This window comes from Herpailurus yagouaroundi, unplaced genomic scaffold (assembly GCF_014898765.1).
Source record: "Herpailurus yagouaroundi ecotype Mexico unplaced genomic scaffold, PumYag 162, whole genome shotgun sequence".
Taxonomy (NCBI): domain Eukaryota; kingdom Metazoa; phylum Chordata; class Mammalia; order Carnivora; family Felidae; genus Herpailurus; species Herpailurus yagouaroundi.
The window spans coordinates 56,581,150-56,599,712 of record NW_024412403.1 but is presented as its reverse complement, the minus strand read 5'-3'; the positions used below and the strand labels follow the sequence as shown (position 1 = coordinate 56,599,712).

At 40.6% G+C, this 18,563-nt stretch overlaps 2 protein-coding genes across 2 annotated transcripts in view; both read left to right on the top strand.

Moving 5' to 3' along the window:
* MORC1 (MORC family CW-type zinc finger 1) overlaps window positions 1-12,248 on the top strand; it is a 164,016-nt gene extending 151,768 nt beyond the window's left edge. Inside the window, exons 24-27 of the mRNA XM_040484442.1 lie at window positions 699-786; window positions 2,547-2,600; window positions 8,368-8,562; window positions 11,507-12,248. Coding sequence (XP_040340376.1) covers window positions 699-786; window positions 2,547-2,600; window positions 8,368-8,562; window positions 11,507-11,644 — 475 coding nt within the window. The 3' untranslated portion in view covers window positions 11,645-12,248. The remainder of the gene's footprint in view (window positions 1-698; window positions 787-2,546; window positions 2,601-8,367; window positions 8,563-11,506) is intronic.
* A 2,924-nt stretch (window positions 12,249-15,172) lies between these two features.
* The window catches only part of GUCA1C (guanylate cyclase activator 1C), a 33,050-nt gene continuing 29,659 nt past the window's right edge, over window positions 15,173-18,563 (top strand). The window contains exon 1 of the mRNA XM_040484441.1: window positions 15,173-15,588. Coding sequence (XP_040340375.1) covers window positions 15,385-15,588 — 204 coding nt within the window. The 5' untranslated portion in view covers window positions 15,173-15,384. The remainder of the gene's footprint in view (window positions 15,589-18,563) is intronic.

Here is an 18,563-nt window from a genome sequence, read left to right as displayed (position 1 = left end):
CCCTCCCTCCCTCCCCCCTCCTTTCCTTCCTTCCTTTCTTCCTTCCTTTCTCTTTCCTTCCTTCTTTTTCTTTCCTTCTACTTTTTCTCTTTCTTACTTTTTCAGTAATTTTTAATTTTTTAAAAAAAATTTTAAAGGTTTGTTTATTTTTGAGAAAGAGAGAGCAAGAAAGCAGGGGAAGGGTAGGGGGTGGGTCAGAGGATCCAAAGAGGGCTCCATGCTGAGCGGGTCTCAAAGTCAGGAACTGTGAGATCATGACCTGCGCTGAAGTCCTGTGCTCAACCGACTGAGCCACCCAGGTGCCCCTCTACCTTTCTTTTTTAAATTAACTTTTAATTTTAAGATAAGTGTAGGTTTACATGCAGTTGTGAGAAATAATACAGAGAGATCTCTTGTGCCCTTTACCTAGTTTCTCTCAGTGGTAACACTATCACAGAATCTTGGCATTGACACAAATACAGAACAGTTCATCACCATGAGGATTCCTCCTGTTGCCCTTTTATAGGCACACCCGCCTCCCTTTCCCCAGTCTGTGCTTTTTGAGGAAGACTTTGATGACAGTGGTAAAACCATTTGGTGGGCACGAATGTTCATCTTTGCCGAGATGTTTAACACCCAGGAGATACCCAGTTCTGACAGGTGAGTGCTGCATCACTCTTCCTGGTATATCACCATCTCTGCTGTGCTCCTATTCCTAGGGAGATTCTTCTGTACTTTTTTTCTGAGCATCGGCTACCATCAGAATTTGGCTACACATCTGTGGAGGAACTCATGGCAAGTTTTGAGGTAAACTGGCTTTATTGGAACTTTGAGGGAGTGACAGAATAGCCTAAACTTAATCTTCATTGAAGACACATTGTGTCTTCACCTGGAATGGCTTATGTGAACGAGGATGGGGATCTTCATACCAAATGGATGACTCCGAATGAAAACTGCATTTAAAACCAGTGTGCCAAGGTTCAGATAAACTTTGGGAAGGTCTTATAGACTGAGAACAGAGAAAGTTGCAGAAATGAAAAGAAATGACATGGTTTCTGCCTTCCCTCCATGACACCACAACTAGTTTCTATCCCTTGGATACCTTTTCTCAGACACCTTTTATGAGGGGCTGAGTGAGGATTGGGTAGGTCAGTCATGTCAGGTGTCCAGAGCACTCGTCTTATTAGAATCAGTCACACATCAGAAGGAAAGATGAAGAAAATCTGTATTTACCAAATCTCCTTTGAGGGACGGTGCCATATTATGATTAGAAGGAAAACTTTGTTCTGCTGCCTGAGCTCACAATAGTTTGTCCCCAGGCTGCTAAGTCACTGCAGGCTGTGGTGAAGCTGAGTGAGGTGTGCAGGCCTGAGGCCGCCAGAAGCTGCTCACTGGAGTGGAGAGGGACCTTGGGGTACAGGAGGGTGGGGGATGGCTTCTCCACCTTCATGCTCAGCATTGCTTGTGGAAGGGATGGATGTACATAGAATGGCTATTAGTGAAAAGAACACCAAATGATTAATTTGACAGAGGGGCCATATGCCTTAATCTAATCCTGGGGAAAACCCCTTACTTTTCTAATCTGTAATTATTGTTTCTGCTTCCTCGCCTTCTGTCTCCTCACTTCATCCTTGCCCCTCCTACTTCACTGGACTGTCTTGTGAGGCCACCAGTGACCAAATGCAATAGTCACTTCTTATCTGACCTCTTGGAGACCTTCAACCCAGTTGACTACTTTTTCCTTCTTCCTTTATTTAAAAAAATTTTTTTAATGTTTATTTTTTTTTGAGAGAGACAGAGCATGAGCGGGGGAGAGGCAGAGAGGGAGACACAGAATCCGAAGCAGCTCTGAGCTGTCAGCCCAGAGCCTGACACGGGGCTCGAACTCACGAACTGTGAGATCATGACCTGAGCTGAAGTTGGAAGCTCAACTGACTGAGCCACCCAGGCGCCCCTACTTTTTCCTTCTGGAAGCACTTTCTTTGCGTAACTTCCATGACAACACACTTCTCGTTTTCTTGCTTTTCTCCCTCCCGTCTTTTCTGCTCGCAACTCAACTCCTTCTCTGGTTTCTAAATGTTGGCACATCTGAGGGCCCGTTTCTGGGCCACTGTCTTCTGTCTGTGAAGTCCTGTTTCTAGGTGACCTCAACGAGTCTGTGACTTTGAGTATTGCCCCATACACCAGTGACTCCCCAGTCTATTTCTGTGGTATTCCCGTTCAAGAAACCCATACTCCAACTGCCTTCTTGACATCCGTCTTGAGTACTTAGTATTTGTCATTTACTTTTCCTTCACTTTCTTTTTTTTTTTTTTCTATTGCAATTTTTTAACCATGTTGTTTGTTAATTATGTACACTGCCTTAATCTTTTTTTTTGGAATAAGGTGAGGTATACTTTAGTTAATTAATTTCATTAGACCCAGCCTTTAAAGACCCGCAGTACCAATGTTGGCCAGTTCTAGGCTTTGATGCTTTTTAGTACTAGATACTTGCATGTCATAACTCTGTTGTAGACAGCTCATCCTCCAAAAGTTAATATCCTGTTCTGTTATCATTTACAAAACAGCTGGAGCAGTGCCCAGAGCAGACAAACAAAAAGCTGAGAATGGGCTTCAGCCAGGTAAGCTTTTTTTCAAGGTAGTCATTTATATTCTAAATGATCCCATATTCCAAAGGAGAAATAATATACATTTCCAAATGTTAGATTTGGAAGGAAATCAAATTTGCATTCTCTTATCAAGAATAAGATTAATGTGTAGCATATCAGATGTCACAAAGCAACATCTTTTTGAATTTTAAAATGCAAACGTTTCCACAGCATGAAACTTATGAACTTAGAGTAGGTCTATATTTTGAACAGAAAACATGATGACATCCTGTGTCTTTAAGAAATAGATTAAATCCTCGAGACACTGGACTAAACCAGAAATCATTTGTAGATTAAAGTTTTTAATTATTTTGGGCAACTTGCTATCTCTGGGGTTTTTTTGTTTTGTTTTGTTTTTTGGTATCCTATTGACAGTTTTTTAAGTTTATGGTTTTTCCATTATAAAAGTAGTTATGAAAACAATTAATCCTAGTACAAGTACTTATGCTTGATAAGTGATATCCTGTTCTAGCACTAATATTATTTTCATCAGTGAAGGTAAAAACTTCAGTTGATCAAGAGACAGTAGTAGAGCCAGGCACTGAACTAGTCCTTTAATAGCCATTCCCTCATCTAACTGTCTCAACACTGGGAGGTCGGTGCCACTGTCTTAATGTTAGTAATGAGAAACTAGAGGGTCAGAAAGACATTATTCCAATGTCATGATGCAAATAAGTAGCAGATTCAGGAACCCAGATTCATCCCACCCAAAGCTCACTCTCTGCATCACTTTCTTCCATCTTCTTACCCAGACTTCATCCTGTGACAGAGTTTGCACGTGTTACTTGTAATAGGCGTACCACAGTGTCTCAGCCTTTTGGTATAAAAGAATTATTGTTTACTTACTAGAGAGCTTGACATTGCATGATGAGACACATATGGGGGAGCTGCTGACAATGAAAAGGGGAGGGTGTGGTGGGCAGGTTGTTTAGTGTCCCATCAGGAACTGTCCCAACCGTAAACCTGTGGCAGCCAGCTTAAAGAGTTACCAGTAAGGCTCCTGGATCTTCCACAGATCTTAATTTGCTGGTTAGGAAATTCTGATTTAAATACTTCACACCATGAAACTTAGAAATTTGCTAAGAATTAGGGTGTCACACATCTTAATTTATCCAGGCTTATGTAAGTCCTTTACATACATAATATATGTAATACAAAATGGCATTTTTCCAATGTCTATAGGATCAGTAATAGAGCCAGGTCGTTGTTGGGTTTTGGAGGCCACACTGAATAAGTATTTATACACGGGAACAGTGTTAGCAGAGCTGATGAGTAGAATTCTCTTTGTGTTTAGTTCAAGTGGAATTCAAAGGATCAAAGGAAGCTAAACAGTCAGGACCCCATGACTTCCTGTTGAAACAGAGATGTTGCAAGCAAAATATAGCACAATTGGAATCATGACTTCTCCAATATGAAACTGCTTGGTCATGAGGATTTTATTAATAATTGGTAGTTTTAGGTGGATGGTTATAAAAATTATTAAAATCATGTTTTGAAATCGATGTAGAGGACAGATCTATGCAACTTGGCTTACGCTGCATATTTTTAGTAAAGATAGCTTCAACAAAGCACAGGAGGACCCTTGATAAGTCACAAATGTCTTTGGTCACCATCGCCTGGTTTCCATAACTGCTAATAGTAAGAGATTGTTTATGACCACACAGGTGGTCGTATGTGACCTGACCTGAGCCACCATCTTTTATTCTTTCCTTTCACAAACCATCTGCCCCATACAAAATGGAATTGCTCCATTCCACTAGACTGGCCTGCCTCTTGGCCTTTCCCTGTGCTGTCCCCCACGACATACTTGACCACTCTCCCAGTCCACAGTTGGCCTCTTGAAATCCTGTCCACCCTATGTGGAGTCTGGTCAATGCTACCTTCCACTTCAAGCCTTCCTCAGTCTGTCCATGTGACTTTCTGTATTCTGAGAGAAACTTAAAGCCATTTTAGCATTAGTTAAATTTTCTGCCTTGTATTGTAGTTGTTTCTTGTATTTTATTTTCTCCTTTAGTAGATTATAGAATCCTTGAAGTTACAATTCTCTCTTATCAAGTTCTATATCCTGTTGCATTCACTCAGTACTTTTGAATGCATCTAGACCTTATTACCATTTGTGCACTGAGTCAAAGTTGATTGTTTCTGCTGTAGTGCCTGACCACATAAAGGCTCACATGCATATACTTATATGTAGAGTACAAAATCTGTAGATCTTGTAGGACTGCCTTAACTTCTTAGGATTCTGGGGCTCCAGAGCTGCTAGAACTCGGACTTTTTAAGTTCAAGGCAGAAAATTAAACTCTCAGTTGCATATCCTTTCTTTCAAATCCTAATTCTGTTCTGAATTAAAGGAGTTCGAAAAGAATTCCATTTTTGATCCTCTTCAAATACCTCTACGAGAGTAGGTTTAGCCAGCAGAACTAAGCTTCTCATCTTGTTACAATTCTCTACTCATCTTAATTAAAATGTTAATGCAACCAGAAGTCCTTTTACATTGACTTTGAAAGTTCTCAAAATTGCTACCTTTTATAGAAACCTTCCAGAGATGTTAGCCTGAGAAAAGCAGAAGACTAAATCAGAAAACTGGTTGGTAGTGTTTGAAGGAAATAGTTTGCTTGGTTACAAAATTGTGAACTTTGAGAGACAAAATATGACTTTGAATGTAGTGTGCTATATAAACATTCCTTATGTCATGCTGTATTTAACAGTGTTGTCTGGGGGTGTCTGGGTGGCTCAGTTTGTTAAGCCTCCGACTTCAGCTCAGATCATGATCTCATAGCTCATGAGTTCGAGTCCCACGTGGGGCTCTGTGCTGACAACTTAGAGCCTGGAACCAGCTTTGGATTCTGTGTCTCCCTCTCTCTCTGCCCCTCCCCTGCTCATGCTGTGTCTGTCTCTCTTTCAAAAATAAACATTAAAAAAAACCAAAAGTGTTGTTATGAACTTTTTATTTTTTAAGTAATTATAGATACATAGGAAATTATAAAATAATAGAGAGATGTCATATACCTTTCAATTTTTTCCTAATGCTTAGGTCTTATGGAATTATATAATTGTGGTAGAATATCAAAACTACAAAATTTACCTTAGTGAAATATGTGTCTCATTTTATCATATGTGTAAGCTTGTGTAACCACCACCAAAATCAGGATCCAGAACTCCCACCACCACACATCTCCGTGTGCCATCCTTTATAGTCACACTGCGCACAGATAAGCACCTCAACTCCAGGCAACCACTCATCTGTTTTCCATCTCTGTAATTTTGTCATTTCAGTAATGCTGTAGAAATGGAATTGTATAGCACGTGTCACTTTCTGATTGGCTTTATTCACTTGGCATAATGCCCTTCACATCGAACGTTATCAATAGTATGTTCCTTTTCATTGCTGATAAGCAATACTGTTGTTTTCAGATTTCTTTTTAATTTTATCCTATTATTATAATTATTATTATTATTACTGCTGTTGCTTTTATTAAAAAGTATTCCCTGGCCATTTTTCAGAATGGCAAATACTGTGAAGTTCTAGAATTTTGAACACTAAGAGCCCTGAGTGACTGGTAATATCTGAACTATCTGTGACCCTGTCCTTCTTATTCTGGCTGAGCTGAATTATTTACCCTACTCTACCTTCAGGCCATGGGAGATGTCACTCCCTGGGTTGGACTAAAGCCTCCACAAAAAAGCATCTATGAAGCTTTCTGGAGGAGGTGGTTGTTGCCTTGTAAATCACCAACTTCCTGTAGGTTGAATTGAGGATGTTCAAAAGTAGGTTCCCTTCCAAGATCTCAGAATGTAGCCTGGGTTTCAGGACAGGATTGGTCTGCATGCTTAAAATTCTCTTGCTGTGAATGTTGTACATCTGCTCTCCTAACTCCCCACTATTTAGTGACGTGTGGAAGGCATGGGAAACACAGAGGTGAATAAAACCAATTTTTTTTTTTTTACATCGAGGTTACATTCTTGAGTAAACACAGGTAATGAACAGAGCATAATGTAGCATCACATAATGATAGATACTAAACATGAAAATAAATAAACATGTGATATACCATACAATAATTGTACAGGGCCTGGGGATAGACAGTGACAGTGCATGTTGGGGAAGGGACAGCCTATTTCAGATGCCGTGAGCAAGGAATACCTGAGCCAGCGCAGACCTGAAGGGCAAAGAATGAGCGTTGTGTAGGTTAGGGCTGAACAAATGGAAAGAGAAAGCAGGAAAGGCGAAGGGCCTGAGGCAGGAATGAGGTTGGTATATTCCTGGAAGAATGAGGCCTGGAACTCAGTAAGTAAGGTAAGAATAGGTAGAGCCAGATCAAGGATTTCAGCATCTTTTTAATTCTTGGTGCCCTCACTCAAGTGTCCAGGCAGTTTAAGACTCTAAAATGGGTCCCTGTTCCCAAATAGCAAATGAAAGCATAAATAATTGGAGGGTAAGTTACTGATATTAATCCATGTCAAGCACTTTAAGTCAGGACTTCAGTGATCTTTAATTTAATGGAGAATCTGTACCCTCCTCTCAACTCTAATAATATCTGTGCCTCACTAGCAGCACAGTGCATCTTTTCCCATAAGACACATTTTTTGCACACTTGTGTTATCTCGTTCTATAGACTGGAAGCTTCTTGAAGGCAAAGGCTGCACCTTCTATATCTTTATATCACCTATAACAAAATTCCATGCCTTGAATTTAGGAGATGGTTAGTGAATTTTAAGTGGAATTCAAAATATTTAGGGGGGTATGGTTTGTTTGTTTAAAGGATTTTATCGAAAAGGGAGAAATACATGAGGGCAATGTGTGCTTAAAGATGCTGATGTGGGCAGTGTCTGGGAAGGGCCTGCAGGTATTAGTGAGCGTCGGGGAGAGGGGAAGGGCAGGGGTAGACCCAGAAGACAAATGAAGCTACCGTACAGTTACTCTGGTATCCCAGTCATATCTGAACACAGAACACTCCTTATTACAGAAACATTGAAATGTGTATGGAACCAGGATTTGCTCTGTATCTCTTTTCTCAGAATATCCCCTGGCCCTCTCCAAGTGTTGATACAAGCAACTAATGTCATTTTGAAATTGGAGCATTGGGCCTCTCCATTACCTTTTCTACCCCGTGAGTGTCTCAGTCACAGCATGAACCCTTGGAAAGCATCCAAGACTCTCGAATTAGCAAGGGTCATATGCGTAAGTATATGACCATATTCTGCTTCCAGATAAGGGACACGGAGAGAGTGACAGAACAGGAATTCCTTTTACTGTAGCTTCTGTGCTTTTCAGATGTTACAGACTTGAGTTATAAATAACACGACATCATCTGCCGGGAAAGCCCCGAATAGCCAGCCATTCTGTCATTGCCTGTGAGCTACTGCTGCTGTGGAGAGAGGGTCATAGGCACCACCAACTGCCCCCTTTGTGCCTTGCACAATCTGGTATCACTGGGTTCGCCATTACTGGGTTCTTTTTCCATTCCCAAGCAAGGATCTCCAAGCTCACCTTGGTGTGCTTTTCTCATCCTTATAGTTACTGGAGTATTACACATACTGTCTCTCTTCCTCTTCCGTCGGATTGCAGGTTCCTTAAGGGTATCACCATGTCTTAAACTTCGAGCACCTGTAGTGCACAGGTATAGAGTTGACACTTGGTACGTATGTGCAGAATTGGAATATGAAATCACTTGCTGATACGAGGAGGGAAAGTAATACTTTAAAAATATACTAAAACTGTTTTTGAAAACATTCCCAGATCCAGCATGTTTACATGGTCCAATATGAAAGAGAACTAAAGAGAAAAATACAGTCCATTATCTACGAAGCAAATACAAGAGGAGTGGTTAATGAAATATCTCTGGGACAATGTGAAGCAAAAAGAAAACTTACTGAAGACAAACTGAATAATCTTCGGGTAAAACTGGCAATATTGTTGCAGAAACTTCAGCTGGTAGGTAATGCAATTTTGAGTAGTAGGAATATACCTTGTGGAAAGAGCATTCAGCCAGCTTCCTCCTCTGACATTGTCATCCACTTATTGGCTTTGGACGAGTCATTTAACCCAGCCCTTACTCTCCGTGTAAGGATATTGAAATTGTACATAAATGCATTTTGAAAGTATACACGAGGTCTGCTATTTTTTCTCTTACAAAAATTAGAACCTTTGCTTGTGCTGTTGGTATAGTTTGGTCACCCCGTCTCCTCAATAGTATATTTCCATTAGGAATTTTTTTCTCATTTTATTAAACAACAAAATGTTATAATTCTCATCCCGGTACATAAATAAAAAATAGACTCTTCTAATCCTTGAGGAGAGGTTAGAGAGTTCAGGGAACACTGTAGGGGTATGCTGTGCATCTTGTTTGGATATATGAACACATAATGAACAGGGCTGCTATGATGGGTTGAGCTAACGAGGAAAAGCCCATCTTATTTCTACAGCATATAGAAATGCTGGATAGAACACATAAAATAAAAAGTATGTAGCCGTGGTTGAAAAGTCTTTCTGCAGCTGCTAGAAATAAATTGAGAAATCAACAGAGAGTCTAAGAAGCATGTGGAATTTTGTATTCAGACACAGGTCCTGAGTCTGGGACAGGAGACAGGGCCCTCCTAGGCCACGTAAGGTGTGAGAGCCGGAGCTGAATGCCCCGAGAGAGCCCTGACTGAGGAGTGAAGGGTTACTTCGTCCAGGAAGGGGGTGGGGGAGAGACCAGGAAACTGGCACCCATCAGTACGGTATACGTGATGAGCCTGGGCTTTGAAGCCAGGCTGCCTGGGTTTCAGTCGGCTGTGAACATTTCAAGGTGAATCTGTTCCTCTTTCACAAAATATATGTCCTTTGGGTTATTTGGGATTTCTCTTACATTAAATACAAAATGAAACTCAGAAAATCTTTTTTGCTTAAGTTGAGTATATAGCCAAAAAAGATACCACCCTCCCTCTACCTTGGGTGGTCTAGGCAACAGCTGAAATATTTCCGTGTTAAAATAAAAAAGGACGCTTAATGCTGTTTCCACATATGGTAATTTTATCTGTGCTTCTATCCACGGTACTACCAAAGTCATTATTTGAGTTCATTCATCGCCGGAAGAGTGGGATCCGAGTGCAGCTCCTTTTGGTTCTTTTCGCTGCAAAAGGCGGCAGAAGTTTTTATGTGTGAAACGTCTGGTACGGAGCCCGCCACCATGGGACGGTTTCAGCGATGATTGTTGTTTTACTACAAAACACTAGAGACACCAAAGAAATTCTATATAATAAAAGCGCGATACTACTACCAAAAAAAGTTCATAAAAATTATTGGTTTTCATAAGAGCAAATCTATGTGTAGCTAGGGAAAAAAATGAAAGAATAATGATTAACTCTTCCTTCTATGCCAAACCCCTCGGCTACCGCGCAGCAGCCAGAGTCATTGTATGAATTTAATTGGCTCGATTCACAAAGTTTGGTAAGGAGGGGAAGGGCTTTAGCCTGCAGAGTGAGCATATGACATGCTTCATCTAGCATCATTGGAGAGGTACTCAAAGGGCTCCTGCCCAAATATATTTTACTCTCATCCCTGACTTGAAATTTCTATTTTCACGGCCTCTGAATGCCAGAGCCACCTCACTGGCACAGAGCGAAGACAAGAGAGAAGATAGGTGGACATCCATCCAAAGTGGATGGACAGAGCAGGTACTTGAAGAGGCTGGGGACAGAACCAACGTGAAGTCCTAGAAGGAAGTATGCTTTGCCAGGCAGAGAGCAAAGGATTAGATGGACTGAGGGCCGTCAGTGTCAGAAGGGTGACACAGGGCATCCCTCAGGGCCAGTGAATATCTGAAAATCTAGGGGAACATGAATATCATGTATGCTTGTCTGTAGGGACAGGACCCCAGTCACAAAGCTGGGCCTCAGTACTCTTCAGAGGCCTAAGGCAGAGGGAACCATGCACAAGCAGGTTAATAGAACCAGGTGACGGATGGAGAAGCTGGGATGGTGGTGCCACACACTCACTGGGAACAGTCATAAAACTGGAAATGTCTCTGAAAGGTCCTTTCTAAGAATTCTCTTATCCAACCAGCTCAGCTGGAGAGCAGGTTGAACCCATGGGTGCTCTTGACGGAGGGAGATTTAAGTCAGTACAGAGGCAGCATTTGTCGGGCTGTTCATGGATTAAGCAGCCCAGGGAAGGAGAGTGTGAAATTACCCAGACAGAGAAGTGGGGGAAGAACAGAAAGGAGACCCATGAGGGCACAAGCCAGGGGCTGGGGGGAAGGATGGTGGAGGGGAAAAGGAGCGACAGAGAAGTCAGAATTCACCTACTCATCTGTTCAGATTCATGAACTTTTTTTTTTTAATTTTTTTTTCCACGTTTTTATTTATTTATGGGACAGACAGAGACAGAGCATGAACGGGGGAGGGGCAGAGAGAGAGGGAGACACAGAATGGGAAACAGGCTCCAGGCTCCGAGCCATCAGCCCGGAGCCTGACGCGGGGCTCGAACTCACGGACTGTGAGATCGTGACCTGGCTGAAGTCGGACGACTAACCGACTGCGCCACCCAGGGGCCCCAGATTCATGAACTTTTAAAATGGGAGATGAGATCCTATAACAGAGGAAGATAAGGTGGAAGCAGGGTGGCTTTAGGAATATGACAAGTAATTGAATAGAAGGAAAGCCGGTTGAACTTACCTCCACTAAAGAAGAAAAAAATGATTCAAGTTCCTAACCACTTGTGCGCATAAAATGAGATGAAATGCAAAAACATTTTAAGAGATTAAAAGCATTATTCCAGTGTGATGTGGGTTTCTTGCTACATGAATCGCAGGGAAGGCTGCTCAGAGGCCACCCAGATTACAAGCATAATCCCTGTAGCGTCTTCGCCTGCCATGATTGTTGATTCTCTTTTCCAGGGCGGTCCAGCAGGAGACCTGGAGCAGATTGACAGCTATTTAGAAGCTTTGCTTAAAGAAGATAATCCCCTTTTTCAGAACGCTTTGAATAAAGTGACTACAGATACAGGACACAGTCTCCCTTTAGAAAAACACTGAAAGTACTTCTCAAAATTAAATGTGAGAAAAGATATGCCCTTTTAAAAAATGCCAGTAAGAAAAAAGGAAGATTCTTTTCAAACAGTATTTCCCTTTGTACTCATTATTGTATGGTTTGCCCTGTTTAACTGTAAGAAAATTGTGTGCTTTAGAAATGGAGACTGATTTACAATTTACATATTTGCAGCCCTGTTCCCTAACTCTTCCTGTTATTTCAGAAGCTATTTGTAGAGTTCTCCCATTCCCATGTGAGCTAGTAAGAAAGATGGAAATGTCAGTTAGGCTAAATTTTGTTTTCACTTAAATGACTTTGTTTTTGTTTTGTTTTAAACATTTTGTTTCACTTAAATGACTACAAAAACTAGAAAACAGTGGTTTTCAAAATCAGTGTACAAAGGACTACAGTTAAACTTAAAACTTGTGTTGAAAAGGAAAGACCACATGCCCTTTCTCCACTACAGCCATTACTCAGTAATGCAGAAAATATAAATCCTCAGAAACTTTAATATATTGTTTATATGATAATTCTGTTGTTGAGTTGGAGTAAAAGTGCAAATCTTCTAACTATAATGTGAGCATATATTATACATGTGTAAATTGTGTTTTTACATTTTCCTTGATAACTGATTACTTTTTTAAATTTAGATATGTCTACAACTTTGGACAAAAGCAATAAAACATTTAATATTTGTGGAACTGTGTAATTTTAATTTTATGTACATACACATAATGCAAAATTCAGACCATGTGAGATGGAATATGGTGGAAGGTCTTCGCTCCATCCTTGTCTTTCTTTTTTTTTTTTTTTAAGTTTATTTATTTTTTTGAGAGAGAGAGAGAAGAGGGAGAGAGTGTGAGTGGGAGAGGGGCAGAGAGAGAGAGAGAGAGAGAGGGAGAGAGTGTGAGTGGGAGAGGGGCAGAGAGAGAGAGAGAGAGAGAGAGAGAATCCCAAGCAGGCTCCTTGCTGTTCTCCCTGTTTGACATGGGCCTCATACCCGTGAACTGCGAGATCATGACCTGACCCGAAATCGAGAGTCAGACTCTCAACTGACAGAGCCCCCCAGCCCTCTGGTTTTGTAGTCCTATTTAGAGAAGACATTCAAATGCTGAAAGTAGAAAGAAATTTTTCCTTGTTATAGTGGTTTTAGTCATTATATTATTAAATATTTGATTTATCTAGAATTTATTTTGGTGAAAGGAGTAAGTTAAAAATCCAACTGTGTGTGTTTCCAGATAGATACGGTATTGTCCTCAAACTGTTAATTGAAAAATCAGTCTCTTCCCCATTGATCTGCACTGCCACGTTTACTGCATGTCAAATTCCTATTTGTATTTGGGCCGAGTTCTGTAAAAAATGTCTGTTATTTTTCATTGATTGTTCCATCTTTTCTCACATTGGACCCAAGTTGTTTTGGTAGGGATAGTCAATAATTTTATATTTGAGAATTTTCTTTTGTATCTTTGCATGTTTAATCTTATCCAGACTTAGAATTAGCTTTTTTAGTCAACACCCACCCCTCCCCTCAAACTTTATTTGCATTTTGTTTGGCGTATGGTGGTATGATAGATTAAGGTAGAATTGCCTTTTTCAAATATCAAGTCTTTCTACCCCAAACCAAAATATGCCTTTTTGTATGTTCAAGTCTTTATTGGTACCCTGTATTAGCATTTAAAATTTTTCTTCAAATATGTCCAGCACATTCTAGTTAAATTTATTGTAATTTAGATTTATTCTTTGACCTTTTATAAATGAAGACTTTTCCCCATTATCTTATAACTAGTTAATGTTTTATGTAGCAGGATTCCTGAGTTTGGGATATCAATATTGTATCCAATATAAGAATTCTTATACTATTTGTAATAGTTTTAAACTTTTTTTCTGTATCAGCAAGTAATCATTATGCAGATTTTTTGAAAAGCATAATTTACATGAAGAAACACAGTTTCCAGGTCTCAGGTCCTTGTATTCTTGATTTATCCAAAATTTTCCTTCCACAGGGGATTTTCTTGGCCCCTTGAAAACTTTCATTACCTTCCTCTTGCATCATCGGTAGCCATTCTTTTTTTTTTTTTAACTAAAAATTGGTGATTAATAACTGTTAATGGTGATAAGAAGTCAATGCCTCTGAGCATCCTGGCAAACCATTGGAGACTGCACAGGGACTTCCCCAGAGACTGGCTTGGAAGATTGTAGCAGGACCCTCCTCCTATTTCCTACCAGGACCTAGTCCTATTATCTCATCTTCTTTCTTTTTACTCTGCCTAAGAAATCTCACCTACTCTAATGGTTTCAAGTAATACTTATAAGTGAAGGTGTTCCAAATTTCGATAACCTTACTGAACACATGTTATTTAACTGTAATTATGGGTTCAAATTTTTTTCTACTTAAAGTCTACCTTGGTATGGGTGAAACAAAATTAATCATATATACCCTAGCCACCCCCATTTCCTGTCAAGGCCCCAAAGGCTCCAGTTCTTGGGGAACCTGGGGTTTTGAATAGGTAATAAGTTAGGACTAAGGAATAGTAACTTAAGAGAGAAACCGGACTTAGGAACTGAGTCAATATGAGAATTGGGGGAAAAATGGAGTGAGGTTAGGAGGGGATAACCATGCTTGGGACCAAATGACCCTAGGTGGAAAGAGTGTAATTCTGTTACTCCTACGTATGGTTGGCAGCAAGATGGCTTGCTTGCCACATCACACAGGTCACTTCCTTTCCATTACTGGACCATGGATACGGTTCTTATGCTCATTTGCTCAGTTTTCAATTCCTGTGCAACTGGGGCTTGACTCAGACAAGATTAGCTTGGGAACTGGAGTGGGACAAAGTTAGCAGGCAGAGGGCCTGGGTAGAAGTGGATTTGAAAGACAGAAAATACAGAAACAGAAAAAAAAAAGAAAAAGATGAGGTGCCTGGGTGGCTTAGTCTGTTGAGCATCCGACTCTTGATTTCGGCTCAGGTCATGATCTCACGGTCCATGAGATAGAGCCCTGCATGGGACTCTGTGCTGCCAGCGTGGAGCCTACTTGGGATTCTCTCTCTCCCTCTCTCTTTGCCCCTCCCTGTGAGCATGCCTGCATACACGCTGTCTCAAAGTAAAGAAGAGAAAAGCAATGCCAAGGACAGCTCACCATGTCCCTTTGCAGACTGCCTATCACATCAACAACATTTTTACTGCTGATAATATGGTTATCTCTACCCATTTCCCGCTTCTCTGCAGAGACTTCCTTTAAATTTAGCAATACTCAATGTATAATTTTTCCACGGTTTTAATAGTTTTTACATCTAAATCTATTTTCACAATATTTAGGTATGAAAAAGCAAATATCCTTGTTACTGTTTTACAGATGGGAACAGTGAGACTGTAGAAACTAAGTAATGTTTCAGTCCCAGGCTTCCTGAATGCAACTCAGAGTTCCTTCCAGTAGACCCCCCTCCTCAATGTAGGCATAATTGATGGTTAACAATATGGCAAGGACAATGCCTCTGCCCTTCACAGAAAACTGAATGGCAGCACAATCCCATCAGTTAGCGATAAATGACCTAGTCTTAAAACTGTACAGATGAGTTAATCTCACTGGCTTTCTATTCTTATTTAGCCTATAGCTGTAAGAGGGTTAGACTAGCTTTCTAAAGGCATATGTTAGCCTCCAGTTCTAGTGAACAAGTGAGGAACTAAATTGGGAGAGACCATACGTGAAAACAACCTGAGAAAAAGCTGCAGACCGTGAATCACAATGGGAAATAATGAATCCATAGCTGGTGGTCAGAAAGCAGTTCCTGCTAAAGAGACCTATGTGTGGTACAAAAAATTTATGAGGGAATATCCATCCGGCCTGCAAACACTGCATGAATTCAAGACACTCTTGGGTCTGCAAGGTCTGAATCAAAAAGCCAGTCAACATGTTGATCAAGTCTATAATACCTTTGACATGAACAAGGTAAGTCCTTTACTTTTTATTTGGCAATGGTTCTGCATTTTCCCCTCTGTAAAAATATGAAATAGCCTGAGGTAAAACGTGTGCATCTCACTGAACAGGGAGGTCTTCAGAGAACCCACAGCTTGTAGGTAAGTGAGTCATTAAACACATTTAGCACTGACGGCATGAAAGTAATTGGGAACTAGCCTCTCCACCCTTGGAAATGTTCTGCATGTAGCGAGTTATTTTAAAACCAAATTAAATCTCGGCGTGGAATTCTAATGCTATCGTTTAAACAAATCTAATAAGTGCAGATTGATTTACAAAGACTGTTTTCAAAGTATTTAATGCGTTGGTGACATTTTATAGAAAAGCAAATTACAGGAATCTGCTTTAAAAAGTGTGATTGCATCTAGATTGGCAGGTAAAATCAATACAAATTTGCCAACATGTTGTTTGTACTCAGAAGTTGGAATGCTGGAATAGTTTTTCATATCTGACCAATTTAGTTGGAGGAAAAACAAAACAATTTACAGTTTTAAATTCAGATAAATTTTAGTTTCTAAAGATTGTCACTGAACTATTGTCTTGAATTTACTCACTCCTAAGGAGTTGCAGCATATTTAATTTTCAAGTCCTGAAAAAATACAAAGATGAGGAGAAAAAAAAATGGGGAACAGAAAAAAATAAGACAAAAAAGTAACAATCTGACCAACCAGGCCAGAATTCTTCCTGCCTACTTTTCCTTGTGCATTTCAGTTGTTTTTTACCTGTATATTTCAAAATGGGCTGATGCCATCTAGAATAAAAGGGAAAGGGGAAATACCACTCACTGAAAAATAGATGACTTTAGAAGGCTGTGTGTGAGAATAGATGAGGCAGAAGTGGTAATTAAAACAATTGACTGTCCTTTGGGATGTATGGAATCTAGAACAGCCCTTTGAGCCCTTTTCCAAATAAAAACAAACAAACCAAAACAATAGATAACTTAAAAGGAGGTACCAGCCAAGAACTAGGGAAAACTGAACGTGTGCAAAATTAACAGCTATTTTAATTCTTGTAATAATGTTGGGAGCAGATTTCTTTCAGGACATTGTCTTTTAGGACATCTTCTTTGTCATCAAGTGTGAGTGAAACACTGCTTGCTTAGTATGACGGTGTTTTCCTCCTCATAAATTTGACTTAGTGTGGATGCAAACAAACTGTTCTGCCCCCAAGGAGTTTACAAATCAGTGGGAAAATGAGGCAGATTCTGCTTTTGTTCTTGACGTTGAAACATGTTCTAGATATGCTATGAGCTGAATTTTTGTGCTCCCCCAACCTTAAAACCGCTTATTACTTTAACAGCAAATATGGGATTAATTGGAAATAGAAAATTGCAATTTTGGATAAGCAGGCTATGGCAAAGCCATAGGCAAGTATGCAGAGCAAAGGAGAGGAACGCTCTAGTACAGAGCAAAGGGTGAAATCAGGAAGGCTTTTATAAACAAAAAGTCGGTTGGAGTAAACTGGGAGTTTGAGGTATAGTGGCTTTTTATTGTCTCAGTTGTTTGTGACAATATCTCATTGGCTGGGTTGTTGCCAGGGTCAAGGGGTGGGGCCCTTTTTCCTCCTGCTGGGGTGGTAAAGAAGTAGAATCAGCAAGCAAGCAAGATGCAGTCTCTTCCAGTTGGGTCAGCAATTGACAAGGAGTGGTAGGGTGTGTGAGCTCCCCCTGCTAGCCTCCCGACTCCATTCTAAATGAGGTTTCCTTTTTTATCTGTCACAAACTTAAATTATGGTGAAATCTAAACCACTCCCCACCCACATTATAGTATTTGGAGGTGGGGTCTTTGGGAGGTAATTAGGTCATGAGGGCAGAGCCTTCATGATTGGGATTAGTGGGATTACAAAGAGACAGACCCCAGAGGGTTTCCTCCTTCATGTGAGGACACAGTGAGAAGGCTGATTGTCGATGAACCAGTAGGTGGGCTCTCACCAGACACAGACTCTGCTTGAGCCTTGATCTTGAATTCCCTCACTTAAAGAACTGTGAGAAATAAATTTCCGAGTGTTTTAAGCCACCCAGTCTATGGTATTTTTGTTATAAGAGCCTGAAGTGACTAGGACAGGGCACAGTGTGCGTGTTGGCATGTTGTCTCTCTGTCTCTGCCTACGTATGAGTCTCGCAGCCTTCGCTGCCTTTCTCTCTGCCGTTGTATGTTTCGCTCTTTGTGTGGCTGCTGCTGTCCCACTGTGCCTGTTGCCTGCTGTAAGCAACCCATTTCACAGTGGAAGTCTTTTACTCTAGATTGCAGCTTCTCAGACTCTGACAGAACTCCCGAGAGGTTAGAAGATGAGCTATTAGCAGGGTTTTTTTCTTTTTAGTTATTCTTCAAAGTAACTGGTGACATATCCCATGCCAGAGATTTTGTTGTTAACCCAATGTTTGTGGAAGCACTGCATGTCAGCGGTTCACATGCAAGAACAGGAACATGTGACAAGGAGCGCTGGGCAGAAACCAGAAGTGTTGTCAAAACGAAGCCTGCTGCCGAGGCAGCTGGGGCAGACAGTGTTCAGATAAGCAATCTGGGCGTGTGTGCCATTGGAGTGTCCTCTCGGGGCCAGTCGTGGGACGGCCAAGCCCATCTCAGGAGCTTCATTTAAATGACTTGGAAGGTCTGCTGGTATTCATGATTTATCATCGAGATTTTATGTTTGCTTAGGAAGCAAGCAAATCTAGGCAGTGATGACTAATGCCACACAAGGTGTGGGGATCTTGATATAAAATCAGGTTGTAAAATGAGAAGAGTAAGGATGGTTCTTTATCAAGTGACAGTAAGAAATGATATGCAATTAATGCACAGGAAAACAAAAAAGCCATATATTTAATTAGATCAATAAAACTATCAGCTGCCCAGCACCGTGGAGGATTTGCTCTTTCTTGGAGCTCCGCTGCAGTGTTAGCTATTCTGGATGGAAATCATTCCAGAGTGCATTTCATACTTTCCTGCCTC